Source organism: Eublepharis macularius, chromosome 14 (genome assembly GCF_028583425.1).
Source record: "Eublepharis macularius isolate TG4126 chromosome 14, MPM_Emac_v1.0, whole genome shotgun sequence".
Lineage (NCBI taxonomy): Eukaryota > Metazoa > Chordata > Lepidosauria > Squamata > Eublepharidae > Eublepharis > Eublepharis macularius.
Window position 1 is genome coordinate 19,189,566 of NC_072803.1, and position 15,003 is coordinate 19,204,568.

Consider the following 15,003-nt stretch of genomic DNA (forward strand, 5'->3'; position numbering starts at 1 on the left):
CGACTGAGGGAAAGAGTAGAGAAAGTGGAGGGACAGGAGAGAAGGTGATAAATGTGAGCAGATGCAGTTACATATACCTAGACTCTGCTTTGGTTGGGGGTCTGGATTAAGGGGTTGGCCCACAGGAAACACAGAAATGGAGAAGTTTGGAGGCGAAATGAATGGAAGAAGGGAAATGAATAGATAAAGTTTAAGTAACAAATGTTATGTTTATATGACTAAACACCATAATTTGGAGTTGTCATGTTTGCAGGTTATGCCATTGTTCCCTCAAATTTGGAACGCCTTCTCCCCTTCAGGCTTATGCTGCCTCCAGTATTCCTAGCTCCTTTTCAGCATGTGCATGTGTGTGTGTGGGAGGGGGGATGTAGAGATTTTAGTGCTACTACCTGCAACCATCTGTAGAGGTAAATCTGTAGATTTTTATGGCTCTGCAGGAGTGCTACCACAGCTCCAAAACACTAGTCAGTGTTATTCTCTTGTCTGAAAACAGAAACTTTGCGACTGCGCTAGGCATTAATCTGAAAGATAGGAACCAGCTGCTCTTTGCACAAGTTCTCAGAGAGGAGCTCAAAGAAGCACCCCTTTATCCACCACTGGAGTGATCCAGTGGTGGATCACTCATGGCACTTGTGCTCACTTCCCCTGTCAAGTCTTAATCCTCCAGGGAAGTCCCAGCCCTCACACTTTGAGGACCTCAAAATTAAGTGCTGTATTCCCTCTTGCTCTGTTGCGTTTTGTTCAGCTGGTAGCTACGCAAAAGTTACAAAACTGATGTCAAGGTTAACCATTAAAAATACAGGAAAAAAGTAATTCATTGTTAGTTCTATACAAATGAATCATAAAACATTTCTCTTTATGATCCTGCTTCTGTAGTTAGAAAAGCTCCACTTACAATAAAGTTTCATTCTGTAATTATAAATCTTATGTAACTTTGCAGTGACTAGCAGTAAATGGTGGTGTTGACAAGGAGCAATTCAGACAAAAGTTTCTATTAATTAGCTCCATCCTATGAGGTAACTCTGAATGGAAAGCAAGCTGTAGAAGCCATGAAAATGCACTAAATGTCAAATTTTGCACCAGTAATTCCCTCTCCTTGGGGGGCGGGGTTTCTCATGTGCATTATTCAAGTTACTTTCACCACCTAGCCATTGTTCATTAAGCGGTCGTCAAGTAGCTTCCCAACAGATCTTTCAGCAAGTCTAAGCTTTCTGTGACCATCAGGGTCTAAAACAGTAAAGTCAAATCTGTCATTCAGAGTTGAAATAATGGTGTTGCTTCTTCCATTCACTTATAATAGCCCTAGGAATCTATCTTTATCATTATATGGTTTATAGCATATGTGGGTCCTAAATACAAGGTTTGGTGGCTGTTTTTTTAGATTAAAAGTTAATTTAGAAGTGCATGCTGTCAGTCAGCGCTAGTTAGCATTTACCAGGAGTTGCTGAAAAAACAAGTTGATAACTGCCCCAGTGTCCTTGTGTCCCTGAGCTGCAAACATTTACAGTCCTGGCAGTTTCCCAGTGCTTTGTGGATTAGTGCTGGGCATGTCTACAAAGGATTTTAGCTGTAAGCTGCCCTTTTTGTTGTTCAAAGACTAAGTAGCTTCGCCTAGAAGGAATTGACTTCCTTCACTGCTTGACTACTCTTTCACAATTCAGAATTATCAAAGATTCTGTCTGGGAAGAGTCAGAAGCATGTTCTCAGTTCTTAGTTTTACAATGGTGAAGAATTCAATATTGGATATAATTGCTCTATTTGCAGCTCTCAAGCAGGGGTTCTTATCAATTCAAAGAGAAACTTGCATTAAAGCTCTTGCAGTTTCTCATGACAGAACTACATGTTATATGCATTTCTTTGATGATTTTTTCAAACTTTGCTACAAGTTGCAGCTGTGAGGGCAGCAACTTAAAAAAGACCAGTCTATGCATTTTTTAACTTTAACTGTAACCTTCTCTTTGTTCTTCCCCCCACCAATGAAATTCACCACCTCCAAGCTGTACTGGAGGGGTGGGGAGAGGATGGCAATTATTTATACTCTTTCCCTAGTAGGGTAAAAGCAGCTTGCAGTTAGCAGTTTTCAGCAAGGGAAGCTGGTACAAGGAGAGTTAAATAGTCCCTCTTCTCTTGCTGTGGGTATAATCAAGGTGTTTGTATTTTTTAAGGTCTGGGGGAAATACTCATAGAATTACACAACGTATGGTTTCATCCTAAAATTACTCCAGTAAAATAGAGTGATGTTACAATACAGCACTTGACCAGAGGTTGTTTTAAAATGCTGAATATAATTACTCTGCATATTTTATTGAAGGACAACAAAAGCGTTAGCAAGCTTGGAATTTTTACTGTTTCTTTTTTTGAAACTGTAGGTGTTTTACTAAAACTGGCACTTTCAGCAGCAGCACGGTACCTGTGATGCCCATCATAGCACCTTATCAGCAAGACAGTTTAGAAATGAAACCGCTGAATCATGTGATGGTCACGATGTGCTTAGCATCCCCAGTCCCCGGGTGCAACATTGAGACTGAAGACAATGGCAAGGAAAACGTGGAGTCCTTATCTTCTCGGGATTCTTGCTGCCAAGAAAACGTGAATCAGCTCAATACAGATTGTACAGAAGGTATACCAGAGTTTGAAGAAGGTGGGAAAATATAGTGGCTTCCAAATGGTTGCTGTTTACTTCAGCTGCTGTAAAGCATCAACACAAAACCAAGATTAGACAGATCAATTTGCTGAAATATTTTGTGGTTCCTAGTGCATGTCACGAAAACTGACATTCCAGTGCCTTTTGGGGTGCTTTGCTAAATTATGAATTTATGTTGGTTTCTTAATGGATTTCATCCAATACTCTTCCCTGATTATGTTGTGATGACTGATTTATTTTAATCGCAGTGCTAATTTATTCAAATCCCTGCCAGGACCACCTTCGGCTGTGATCTTATATTTCAACAGCTAAGATTAATCAGGCTGCATTCTTAAGGCAGAATTGCTGCAGGGAGGGGGTGCTAATGATTCAGCAGACAGTACCCTTGCTTCTGAGCTAGACAGGGCTTGCACCAAGCCTCTTGAATTCTTGGTGGTGGGGGGAGGTTGCCAAACTGCTGTAACACTGGATGCTTTTGATTTGCAGAGAACACTTCACATTTGGAAACATCCAATCATATGCTGAGCTGGAGCCCACTTATTCTTCAGCCTCTTTCAAAGGACTGCAATGAAAAAACAGAAGGGCTTTCAAATGGTGTTACGTTGGACAGCTTAGGAGGTCTTCGACAGCTCCATCTACAGGAGACTTGAGGAAGTGGCCATTTTCCCCACTTAAAGCCAGTAGCTGCACAGCAGAGTTGGTGAAAGGGACTGATGTTAATTATAAGAGTCACTATTTATTATTTGGGTATAGTGTCCTATGAATGTAATTTTTTAAAAAAGATATTTTGCCTTTTCATATTATTTATGTCTTGAGAAATTCTTTCCCACCCCTTCCAGGTTGAAACCTTTGTGATTATCTAATGAATCTGTAATAATAATTTAGAAATGTAATAGGGTGCCTTCCATGGATAGAAACAGTTTAGAAAAACATTTTTGCAGGATAGTGGGGTGGATTCAATTACCTTTTCCACTGATTAGAAACAAGGGAGGAAGGGACTCCCCATTGATCAGCCAAAATGGTTTTGCTAGGGATCTCAGGACATTAATGGGAAAAATCCAGGTTGGTTAGGGGCTGTAGTAGTCATGAGGTTGAGTGGAAAAGCTGCTTGGATTCACCCCAGTGGATGTATTTATCAAATTTGCTTAGTGGGGATGGTTTAGACTTTATCTTGTCTGAAATGTAAGCAGCTAAAGTTTTGGGGCATAATCTGTCAGGAAAATTGATGCAAGTGGAAGCAGAACAAATTGAAGCATTGCTCCAAAAGCTCCAGCTGTTTTAACTATTACAGCACATTAGTGAAATAACTACCATTTAACCATAAAAACACTAAAATGAAATGGTTGCCTTTGTAACAGAAACTATATTAATACAAACTCTGCATGCCATACAGGTCCATCAGTACTGGTGAAGGCTAGCTGTCCAATGGTATGCCTGCAATGTGGCTCATTTAGGTGAATGCACTAGTCAGAGTTCTTGTTATGCTAGTCCTAGGTAGGAAGAGAGATGGTGTATCCTGGAGAAACCTGTGTTGGCAAAAACATTCATAGACCTTTCTGCTAGGTCAAAGAGTTAAGCATGATTATTTTTCACCAATACCCCTTGTAGCACTTCTAAACACTTTGAAATATCCCCTAGTATTCCCTTGCTGTTACCTGTAATATATGCTTTTTTTTCTTCCTTAGGCTGGGTTGTTTTTTTCAATGACATGGTTGAGGTTGTGAAAAAAAATGAAAAGCAACATCATCTAAGATAGGAAAGCAGACAAAATGAATTTGAAATGACTCCTCCCCCCCCCCCCCCAGTTTTGTTGCTGAGGGTGTTGCGTAGTGAACTAAGCAGACACTTAACAAAATAAAGTTTATACTGAAGAGAAACTACAAGGGAATGACCACAGTGAGGAGATCCAGAGTGTTTATACAGACAAGGAAATCGGTGCCTTTCAACTGATGTCCTAATTAGATGCAAAAAAAGGTTAGCATTAATTGGGGACCAGTTTGGGAATGCGGTGAAGACTGGGCTAGCCAATTGTAGTTTTATTGAGGCACCCATCTTGTGAAGCAATTGGTGCAAATGTATTCTATGTGAAAATCAAAAGCGTGTGTGTTCCTTGGTGGAAGTTGGTCCCGACAAGGTTTTTCCATGCCTGTTTTTTAGTACACTGGAATGGAGGGGGAGAACAAGCATTTATTATAAGGTTTCTGATGAATCTTTTCACTATATCTGGTATGTACTGGCTTCACAATTGAATTCTTTTGCCTTGGTCTTTCCAAAGATATCTGTGCTTTTATTGTCTTTAATCCCTTCTCAAAATGTTGGGAGCAGGGTGTACTTACGCACAGCTTGGGCGACTAGAAATAGTAGTGTAGAGTCCCTGCTTCCCCTGATTGACAAAAAATGCAGAGTCCACTTCATCCTGTGCTGTTACGATGTGTCAGCCTTGCCGCTAGTTGCATAACAACTGAATATGTTGCTTTAAGAAATCTGCCTCTCTCAGAAATAGCCAAGGGTGCATGATGTCTGTGTCACAAGGCGAGCTGCATATTTTCCCCTCCTTAACCAGCATAAATAAAACAAATTTGCACTTGTAAAACACCTTTTCCAAGAATCGGAGACACATAAATTTAAAATTACAGTTGCCCCAAGGCAATATGAATTCATTTTTCTTAGCTGAAGCCAGGAACCAGAAACACCCTGTTCAGGGGGGAGGCCGAAGAGGGCAAAGCTGCCCGAATAGGAATTGCAACACACCCACCCACCCCTTTATAGATGAGCGGAGGAGATGCCCGCAGGTGCAATGTGCCACACTGAGCAAGGCTTGTGTGTGTGTAATAAAAACAAGCTTTGTATTTTTGTAACTGCTGCAGCAAATGTCAAATGCTGTATGTGTATATAGTGTGTGTAATATATTTTATATAATATATTATGTATATTATATAATTTTATAAATAAGGCTCCCTAATGAGAATTTGCAATGCATTTTTCTGGATTACTATGCAAGTATATTCTCCAGTAGGAAACTAAATGGTGTAAAACATGATTTGGTTATTAGTTAGATCCACAGAAAGTCTCTGCCATCTGTCTCAACACTGAACTGATAATGTATTGAGACTTCAAAAGAATTAACATTTTAGTAACTGAAGAAGCTTCTGAAGAAGGGGAGCTTTGACTCTCAAAAACTTATACTCTGAAAATCTTGTTAGTCTCTAAGGTGCCACTGGACTCAAATCCAGCTGTTCTAGTGCAGACCAACATGGCTACCTACCTGAAACTATTTTAGTAACTGTAGAAGAGGAATCAGTTCTGAAAGTTCATATTACTGGTGAGTGCAATGGCCTGGCTGGTTTGGACATAAATAGATGCCTTTTCAGAGAATGAAAATGTCAAAATACTTTTGATGTGGGAATTCAAGGAATTCTGGCATCATTTCAGTTGCATGGAGCTGGTTTGAGACAAGAGACCCCAGGCAGGTAACATGAGCCTTTAAATTCTGGACTGAGACAGTCATATGTAGAGACTGGGAAAGAGTTTAAACTGTGAATCTCATCAAGGATTGCTTTATTTATATTGTGTGACACTGTTTTAAGTGTTCCCCCTTTTATTGTATTTTATTTATAAAAGTTATATATTGCCTTCATATTTTAGGGGGTTGTGTGGTTTCCCAACTATAGTTGTATAATTATGAATCTTACAAAATGTATGCATGTGGCCCAGTTTCTCAAATCCAACTGGCCATTTATATCCCATTTTGCCTAGGGAGTTTTTTCCAGGAAGCCAGAAAAATCTGGTCTGCCTGACACTTGGCATTTTACATTCCTACTCTATGTTCAATTATGTTTATGTTGCCACCTTTCCAAATTTTTTAAACCCAGTAATTTTGTGGGCTGCCTTGGGACCCTGCAAAGCACTTCTGTGAGATTTCTGGCATCTCATTTAAAATCTTTAGGATGCCAGCTTCTTAATGTATCTAGTCCTCATGTTTACAGAGAATTTTGAATGTGTGTATTCAAAACTAGGTCAGCAAGTAGAAGCCTAAACCCTTTATTCTTGTGGCTTCTTAGTCCTTGTCATCTTTGAATTCTATGGCTATCTTGGGAGTTTTTTCTCCCCCCACAGTTGTGAAATTCACTGTCAAAATGACTGCAGAAAAGTAAGTGTTCCATATCTTTCATCCAGGGCTTGGCATCAGGCATGCGTGTTCATGAAAAGGAGATAGAAATTGTGTCAAACAAATGCATATCATATGGTTTGTTTCCTCTAGTTTTAAGTGCCAGGTACTTCCGGGGGTCTGCCAGATGGCTTTCAGGCCCCTTCCTGAGCAACACACTGCAAGCATGTCCCTTTGAAATCAGTTGACTTGCTGCTGTGGCTGGTGTTTAGGAGCAGCAGGGCCCATATCAGTAGCCTCTTGAGCTTTAACAAGTTTTTTCCTGAGAAGTTTCCTGATGATGCTTATCCTTAGCTTTTGAACTGCATCACATTCTTCCTCACCCTCGAGCCTCCAAAAAGTCACTTGGCTTAAAATAAAGTATTGCTGTCTAAGCAATAAGTGATTTTTATATTTTGTACTTTTGTTGTCTTGCAAATAAATGATTTAAAGATGCATGTCTTTTGTATCATATAGAAAATATGCTATATTTTCCTTTAAAAAGTTGTAATCTTTTTTTGGAAATGTACATATGTTTAAATGGTGTAGTTTGGGGCAGGATATTTCTTGTGTTTTAATATTAAAGACAATGATGCTGCTTTGTCCAATGTCGAGTGTTATAATTATGACTGTTTTCTGGTGTTTGCAGCTGCTATAGAATAGTTAAGCTTGACAGTTCTCTGGAATTAGCATCTCCAGGTTCAGCAACCTCATGATTTACTGTTTAAAGCATCATCATGAATAAGTTAAAAAAATTTACTGTTTAACAGAAACTTCACTTACACTGTAGAGCATATTTTGTAGCCCTAAAGCATTGTTCAGTGGTCAGCAGAGCAAATATTTTTGCCAAGAAATGGATGTTTGCCTTGAGCAAAGTGGTGCATGATTAACTGCAAGAGTAGACTTATATGACCGTATTACCATTGGCTGTTTGGCACAGAGTTTTTGAAATGCCCTGTGCTCTGATCTTCTTAGATCTGCTGCTTGTCCCACTCATCTGTTCCAGCAGAGCTGGGCCTGGGGTGCAGTGATAAGTAGCTGCTTTGCGCACAAAGATCATAGGTTCAGTCTCCAGTGTCTCCAGTTAAAGGGGTCAGATAGTAGGTGCCTGGAAAGCTGCTGCCAAGTCAGAGCAGATAATACTGTCTTTGCTAGACCAATGACACAATTCTGTAAAAGGCATGCTTTTACTGACTGCTCTGAAGAGGAGCCCCCAATTCCACCTGTGCTGGGGTATAGAGCATAAGTGGAAATAAGCATATGGAAATCTGCGAGTTCCTTATGCAAAAGCAGCCTAGCACTTCTCACTGTAGTTTTCTTCTCGGAGTCAGTTTTGCTAGGCGTGAACAGGTAAAAAGCTGGCAAAAGTACAGATGAGAGCAACCAAGATAAAAGGCTATGATGAAAGTCTAAAGCTACTGGGGGCAGGGTGACATGACCAAGGTTTATAAAATTATACATGGGGCAGAGGGTGGATCAAACTTTTTTCCCTTTCCCAAAATGCTGTAACTTGAGGTCACCCATTAAAGTTGATGAGAAATACATTCAGTATGGACAAAAGGAAGTACTGCTTTGCTCAACAAATGATTAAAATGTGGAATTCACTGCCAAAGGCTGTAGTGATAGCTACAAGCACAGATGACTTTAAAAGGGGATGAGTTAAATTCATGAAGGATAGGTCCATCATTGGCTACTAGATATGGCAACAAGGGGACAGTCGCAAATCAGAAGCAGTAAACCTCCAAATACTAGCGCAGGCAGGCAACATTGGGAAGGCATTGGCCTCGGTGCAGAATAACTGGTTGGCCATTGTGAGACAAGGTGCTGGACTTCATGGACCACTGGTTTGATTCTGCAAGGCATGTTCTTAAAGGCAGAGCAAGGTTGGTATGTCATTTTGGTTTAACATGGGTGCCAGTGCAGGACTGAGCAGTTAACCTCACCCCTTTTCATATGATTTAGACATTTCCAGAGAAGGCTGACTTGGAGTCTGAGATGAGCCAGGATATCAATATTATAAATGAATAAAAATCAGACACTGGCTTCTTGCACCAGGTGTAGTCTTTGAGGATTATCCACAAGATGGAGTCCAAAATCTGCCCTATATGAAGGTTGAAAGTTGCAGGGATGGGAGAACGCTGGTTTGCTTCTTAAAATGGCATCACTGCTTTTGATAAGAATAATATTCTTATCATATACTCATGGTTATATTTAGGACCATAGAGTGGCTGGCAAATCCACTAAATGGAAGTTACTGTGACCTGCTGAAAAATTAAGATCATGAGCTGAGAGTTCTCTCCCCATCCTCCCTTAACATCCTATTATGTATTCTTCACAGGATGTGCGGCTTGTGTAAACGCTGCATACAATCTTGGTGGAAATGCTCTGTAACAGGGTGCCTTAAGGAAAGTGCAGTAGTGTAGTTGCTCTGGAAAAGGATTCCCTGCTTTGCTTCTCAAGAACCAATGGTCATCTGGCATCTTCTGCATACGTTTGTGCCTTGTGATTTCTGTAGCTGCTTATCTTACTTTCTCCTGGAGTCCTAAATTGTCTCAAAATCCATTTAGAATTGCCTCTTGAACAAATAATTGGCATTAGAGCTCTAGCATCCCTGCACTGGGACCTGCATTCCTGTCTCCATAGTTCCCATATTCGTGTGTCCCATCATTCTGTGTACTGTCCTTAGTGTTTCTGATCTACCATTGCCACAGTTTCCTGTATCTCCCTCTTCAGCTGGTGTTCTGCATATCTATAGGGGTTCTGCAAATCCCATGACTACCCTGAACAATAAGGGGAAATAAAAAATAGAAAGCGAACAGTAGGTTAATAGCTCTTACTAGGACTAGTTAAAAAGAAACATCACATCACGTTTGGAGATAACTGCTTGGCCAGGTTGCTACAGTGTGGACATAAGGGGTTTCCATTCTGCCTAGTAACAGCCTTGAGCCTCCCTCCCCTTGCTTTTTCATGTTTTTGTTTGACAACCAGCTTGAGAGTTTTGCTGCATATAATTTGTTTGCTTGTTACTTTTGATTGGAGCAAATAGAATTCCTTTTTTTTTAATGTGGCTGCCCAGTAGTTTTAAAGGACTTGATGTTGCAGTAATAAGCCATACCAAAACAAGCTCCCTGAAGACTTCCTCCTCCTCCATTTTCCTCATGTATCCATTCATCCTGTTTTGTGCCTTCCCTGGACATCTGGGTTTTTGTAAGTGCCATACAAGTATTCTCTTTCAAGCAAGTTTCAGGAAACCTTCCTGGATCTGGAGGCAGCAGCTCACTAGCTTTGTATGAAGTTCTTGGATGGAATTTACCAGTTTGTGGGGTGGGGTGGGGGGGGTGGGGGGGAAGGCTTTTTGTTGTTGGCATTTGGAGAAGGTGTTGCTACAGGAAAAACTGCACAAAATGTGTGAGTAAGCAGCTGGTATGCTTCAGCTGGGGGTGTTCTCGTCTCCCACCCATCCCATAGCCCAGCTGGTGAAGCAAACAGTTCTGCCTCTTGTTCGCTGAAGAGCTGCTTTGTTCCCGTTGCTTAGGGCTGCTGTTTAATTGGCCTGGGCCCTGAGCTAACAAGATGACACGATGAGATTCCAGGGCAAGATGAGGGGATGGATGCCGGTGGGGCTGGCCGTTCCCACAGTGCAGCAGATTGCCTTCTTGGAGGACAATGAAAGGAATGTGTCCTGCCATAAAGTTGTTGACATGCCACGTTCACTGGGCCCTGGCTTAAAACCAGGAGGGATTAATGTAATGAAGTCAGCACTCCTGTTAGCATGTGTGCCCCTATCCCTCTTTCTCCTTTGTTTGGGCCAAGCAAACAGTTTATTGTCTGCTCCATTTGGAAACCTCTCTCATAGTCATCAGTTTGTCACATCCTCTGTTCCCTTGCCTTTTACACAAATGTAAACTGGGACCCATTAACTTCAAAACCAGTAATCCCAATGAGCATAGCTATCTTTGTTTTGTGGTAGACTGGTTTTGGCTTTAACAGCTGCGTAGAAGGCAGACATTCAACATCGTTTGGGAATTTTAGAGAACCTCAGCCAGCTAGTCAGAAATAAATATCCTAAAATGACAAGATTTTTGTCCAGTGGCTCCTTAAGAGACCAACAAGATTTTCAGAGTGTAAGCTTTTTAGAATCAGAGCTCCCTTCTTAAGACACGGAGCTCTTACTCACAAAAGTTTAAACCCTGAAAATCTTGTTGATCTCTAAGATGGCACTAGAAAAAAATTGTGCTGTTCTACTGCAGAACAACATGGCTACCCACCTAAACTATCCTAAAATGGGAGATGGAATGGGGGAGGTAGGTGGGGGTAGGTGGGAGCAGGAAGTTTGTGCTCTGCATTTATGAATTCCTAGAAGTCAGAGGAATTCACACCTGAATTCCTAGAGGTCGGAGGAAGTCACAGCCCTAGACTGGCCAGAGGCGGAAAATCAAAATATCATTAGAGCCACCTTGAATAGTGTTTTAGGATTCCATGTTTCTTAGACCATTGATTTGTTCAAACTCCCAAATCTGAATTCCCAGGCACATGTGCAACCAGGGCCGATTCTGCACGGCTTACCTGAAGCCGGAACGTTGCGGAACATGCCAGGAAAAACACGGAGGATTGTGTTTTCTCGCGAGAATTTTACGCAACATCCTGATCTTCTGCGTTTTTCTGGGCATGTTCCACAACGTTCCAGCTTCAAGTAAGCCGTGCGGAATCGGCCAAGCTATAACTGCTTTTAGGGAAAAACCAACCTCCATGTATTTGGCCCTAAGTTAACTACTCCAACTCAATGAACAGTGGCAGTTAGTGCTTTAAGTCCTAGCAGTAAAACTGGAGTTCCTAGACTTCCATCAATCTACTTTAACCAAATGCTTTTTAGATACCAAGAGAAAAGTAAAAAAACTCTTCAGTTCTTCAAACCACTTTAGGGATGTCCCTTACTGATTTACTGTGGGCTTTCATCTCTGCTAAGAAAAAAAGACAAATTCCACCGTCTCAGTGCATCAGACTGTTTAACAGCATTAGTGACACCAATTGTTATTCTGTATGCCCACTAGTGTACAAAGATATTCAATAACAGGGTGTCGTTTTGGTTGTCCCAGCTGAGCACTCTCTGGGTGGTCTGCAAACTATGTACAAATCAACTTTAAGGCTTACGGACCATGATTCCTGGACCAAAAACTTCCCCACCAGCTTCCACAAAGAGGAAGAAAGGTATCAAACTGGGCAAATGCCCTCTATCTCAGGATTTCTAGAGGCCATCCGTTCTTCACTCCAAGGCGCACTTTGGTTCCATGGCTCACATTGCAGACACACTCCCTAAAGATTGTCCTTCAATGGGGCAAAAGGGACAGCATCTATGATGTGAAAATCCTTGCCATTCCAATTCTTGAATAAGGCCTGTTTCTCCAGTCTTCCCAAGCATCATATCTCCCTCCCTACCCCAGAACAGGGAGTCACAACTCAGAGTAGTCACGGAGTTGCTGTCACTGTGATTGTAACATTAACTGGAGCATCCTCTTCAGTGGGAGCTGGACCAGGTTCTGAGCCAGAGGCATCCTCCTGGGCTGTTGCTGAATCCTCCTGGACCACCGTAGTTTCCTGTGGGCTGCCCTCTGCAAAAGACAGAAAATATGTTCATGCAAAAGGTAATGGGCGTGTGAGACTGTAAGGCGGGGAGATGGGAGAGCTTAGCAAATATCTTCCAGCTAAGATCCAATACTAATAATAACCCCAAAATACAGTTTCCGTTTTTCCATTCCTTGGGAAAGTGCGGATGGTGTGCTCACAGACAAAAATGTCACGAACTAGGGACCAATAGGTGTGCTGTCATCAACGTGCTCCTCGTGCATGTTTTTCAGTCACGCATCAGGTGAAGAGGTACGCGCAGAGCATAAGGGTGGGCTATGTGGACTTAAAGGGCCAAAATCTTGGCTGCAAATGCTTCAAAGTTATCTGTAGAACCTCAATTGAGGATTTACCACACTATGTTTTAAACTGTCCCTTATACCAGGAGCCAAGGGGGGAATTTCTCACCAATATTTTATCTGGTCTTCATCTTCTACCTGACTTTGATAAATTAAATTTTATACTCTCAAATACAGATCCTTTTATCTCTAATAGGATGGCACTTCATGCCCTGGCTGCCAGGAAAATAAGAGCAAATGTGGCAACTAGGAAGTAAAGAGTGATACATATTTTTGCCTCTTAATCTGTTAGATTTTAAAGCTGTTTATTTTAGGTAAAATGCATTTTACTGCAATTGTATCTGTATGCATGTTTTATTATGAATGCTTTTAGCTTGCGAAGGACTATGGCCATATACAATAAATTCTTCTAGGTAAGCTTCAAAGTTATTGCCACAATCGTGCAAGCTACCACTCTCAAAAAAAACATAATTCATGCTTTCAGCACCTTGCATAAAATTCTGAGCATAATTTTAAAAAATGTTGTACACACACACACATGTAAAGAACTGTATGCTCAGACAAAGCTTTTTTAAAAAAGCAAATTAGTTCCCATTTCCAAAGAAGCAAGCCATTGTTCTGTTTAGAAAATGGCTTGCCTCTTCAGAAGGGAGAATGGCAGCAAGGTCACCGTTTTAGGGACCAGATCTTAAGACTGGCCTTATGAAAGCAGGGTTTGGATGAGACCCAATATACCACAGTTCATTTGAGGAATCTCTCTCTGGATTACCTAACCCCCAAAGGTTCAACATCCACAGAACAAACATCTTGTGCAATGTACACAGAAAGCTGCTTTGCATCAAGCTCACAGCTAAACTACAAGAGATGAATTACACGAGGATGTTCATGTGAAGGGGTTGCAGTGTTAGCTGAGAAGCCAAGTTTTAAAAGACAGATTGGAAGGCTTTGTCGGTTTCACTTCTCTAGAGCAGCAAAGATGGCTCCTTAGAGGGTTTGTTTATTTCTTCTTCGTCTCCCAAAGGCTCTGTCAGTTTCACCTCCCCTTCTGGGAAGCAAAAAGGAAATAAACAAATCCCCTGGGGCAATTTTTGCTGGTTCTGTAGAGAGGGAAATTGACAGAGCCTTCCGATCTGTCTTTTAAAACTCGGCTTCCCGGTTAATATTGTGACTCCCTTCACGTGAGTGACCTCGTGCAATTCGTCTCTTGTAGTTTAGCTCTCAGTGGCGTCTACTCTGTCAGCAACTCTCTGGGATCCCAAGCAAGAGGATCTTCTGTGTCCCTGTTGCCTCAGATCATTTTAACCCGGAGAGGCCGAGGACTGAACCAGTAACCTTCTGCATGCACAGCAGATCCTGTGCCAGTGAACCAGGGCTTCTCCCAATGATCTTTCCTTTTCTGCCAAGGAGCATCCATACTCGGTTTGCTGGGAATGCTATTATTAATCCAGAGGTGGGTCCCCTAGTTGTTTACCTGCTGAGGTTTCCTCAGCTGGAGCAGAGGTTTCTCCAAGCTGCTCAGTAGCCTCGCCATCCACTGCTGTTGTTGCCTCAGGCTCAGCGTCTTCGGGAGTGCTAATATGCTCCTGACCTTCTGCACCATCCCTAAAGAGAGGGGATGCAGCAAGCACAGGAGAGAGAGCGTCAGAAATATCCCCTGCTTCTCAACAGTGCCTTTTTTTCCTAAAAAAGAGGTGCCAGCACTCATTATGTTTGTTGCCTTGGGAGCCCAAGCCTGCCAGCTGAAAGAAATATTGTATCTACATCCTAGTGCATACCACCACCACCCCTGCTTTTCAATTCCTTCTCTTGCTAAATGCCAAATGATTGACAGATTTTTTAAAGGGTCCTAGGCTTCATGTTATTATAAAATTAATTGTCTGGCATTTATGAGTGCCATCCTTTTGAGGGTGGAGTACTTAAAGAGTACAGCTCATTTCGGTTGTTACCTTGCGCAATCCTCTCTATATGTGCAATCAGCATTTTGTCTGAATAGGGCAATGCATGTATTTTCCACCCTCTGTATCTGCAATCTGGATAGGTATTCGTGCATATTGAAGCTGGAAAACATGGCCTATTCATTCAAAATGGTGGTCACACATCTTGGGAGAAGCACAGGTATTACATGGTCCTGATATACAAGGGAGAAGTACCAAAGTTTGTAACAATAGGCACTGAAGAGAAGCCCTTTTCAGTCATCAGCCCCAATCCATGTAGAATAATAATAATAACTGCACTTTTGTACCACTCTTCTAGACAGATTATTGCCCCACTCAGAGAGAACAAAGTGGGTG

General features: G+C 41.6%; 2 protein-coding genes across 3 annotated transcripts in view; one reads left to right on the forward strand and one right to left on the reverse strand.

Annotated features, from left to right (window-relative positions):
- The window catches only part of CDON (cell adhesion associated, oncogene regulated), a 64,914-nt gene extending 57,534 nt beyond the window's left edge, over positions 1-7,380 (forward strand). For both annotated transcript variants that reach the window (XM_054997729.1, XM_054997730.1), the window contains exons 19-20: positions 2,370-2,620; positions 3,131-7,380. In XM_054997729.1, coding sequence (XP_054853704.1) covers positions 2,370-2,620; positions 3,131-3,294 — 415 coding nt within the window. In that variant the 3' untranslated portion in view covers positions 3,295-7,380. The remainder of the gene's footprint in view (positions 1-2,369; positions 2,621-3,130) is intronic.
- Positions 7,381-12,257: 4,877 nt separating this feature from the next.
- The window catches only part of VSIG10L2 (V-set and immunoglobulin domain containing 10 like 2), a 30,895-nt gene continuing 28,149 nt past the window's right edge, over positions 12,258-15,003 (reverse strand). The window contains exons 11-12 of the mRNA XM_054997349.1: positions 14,184-14,314; positions 12,258-12,400 (exon numbers count right to left, since the gene is read on the reverse strand). Of these exons, the coding sequence (XP_054853324.1) occupies positions 12,258-12,400; positions 14,184-14,314 (274 nt within the window). The remainder of the gene's footprint in view (positions 12,401-14,183; positions 14,315-15,003) is intronic.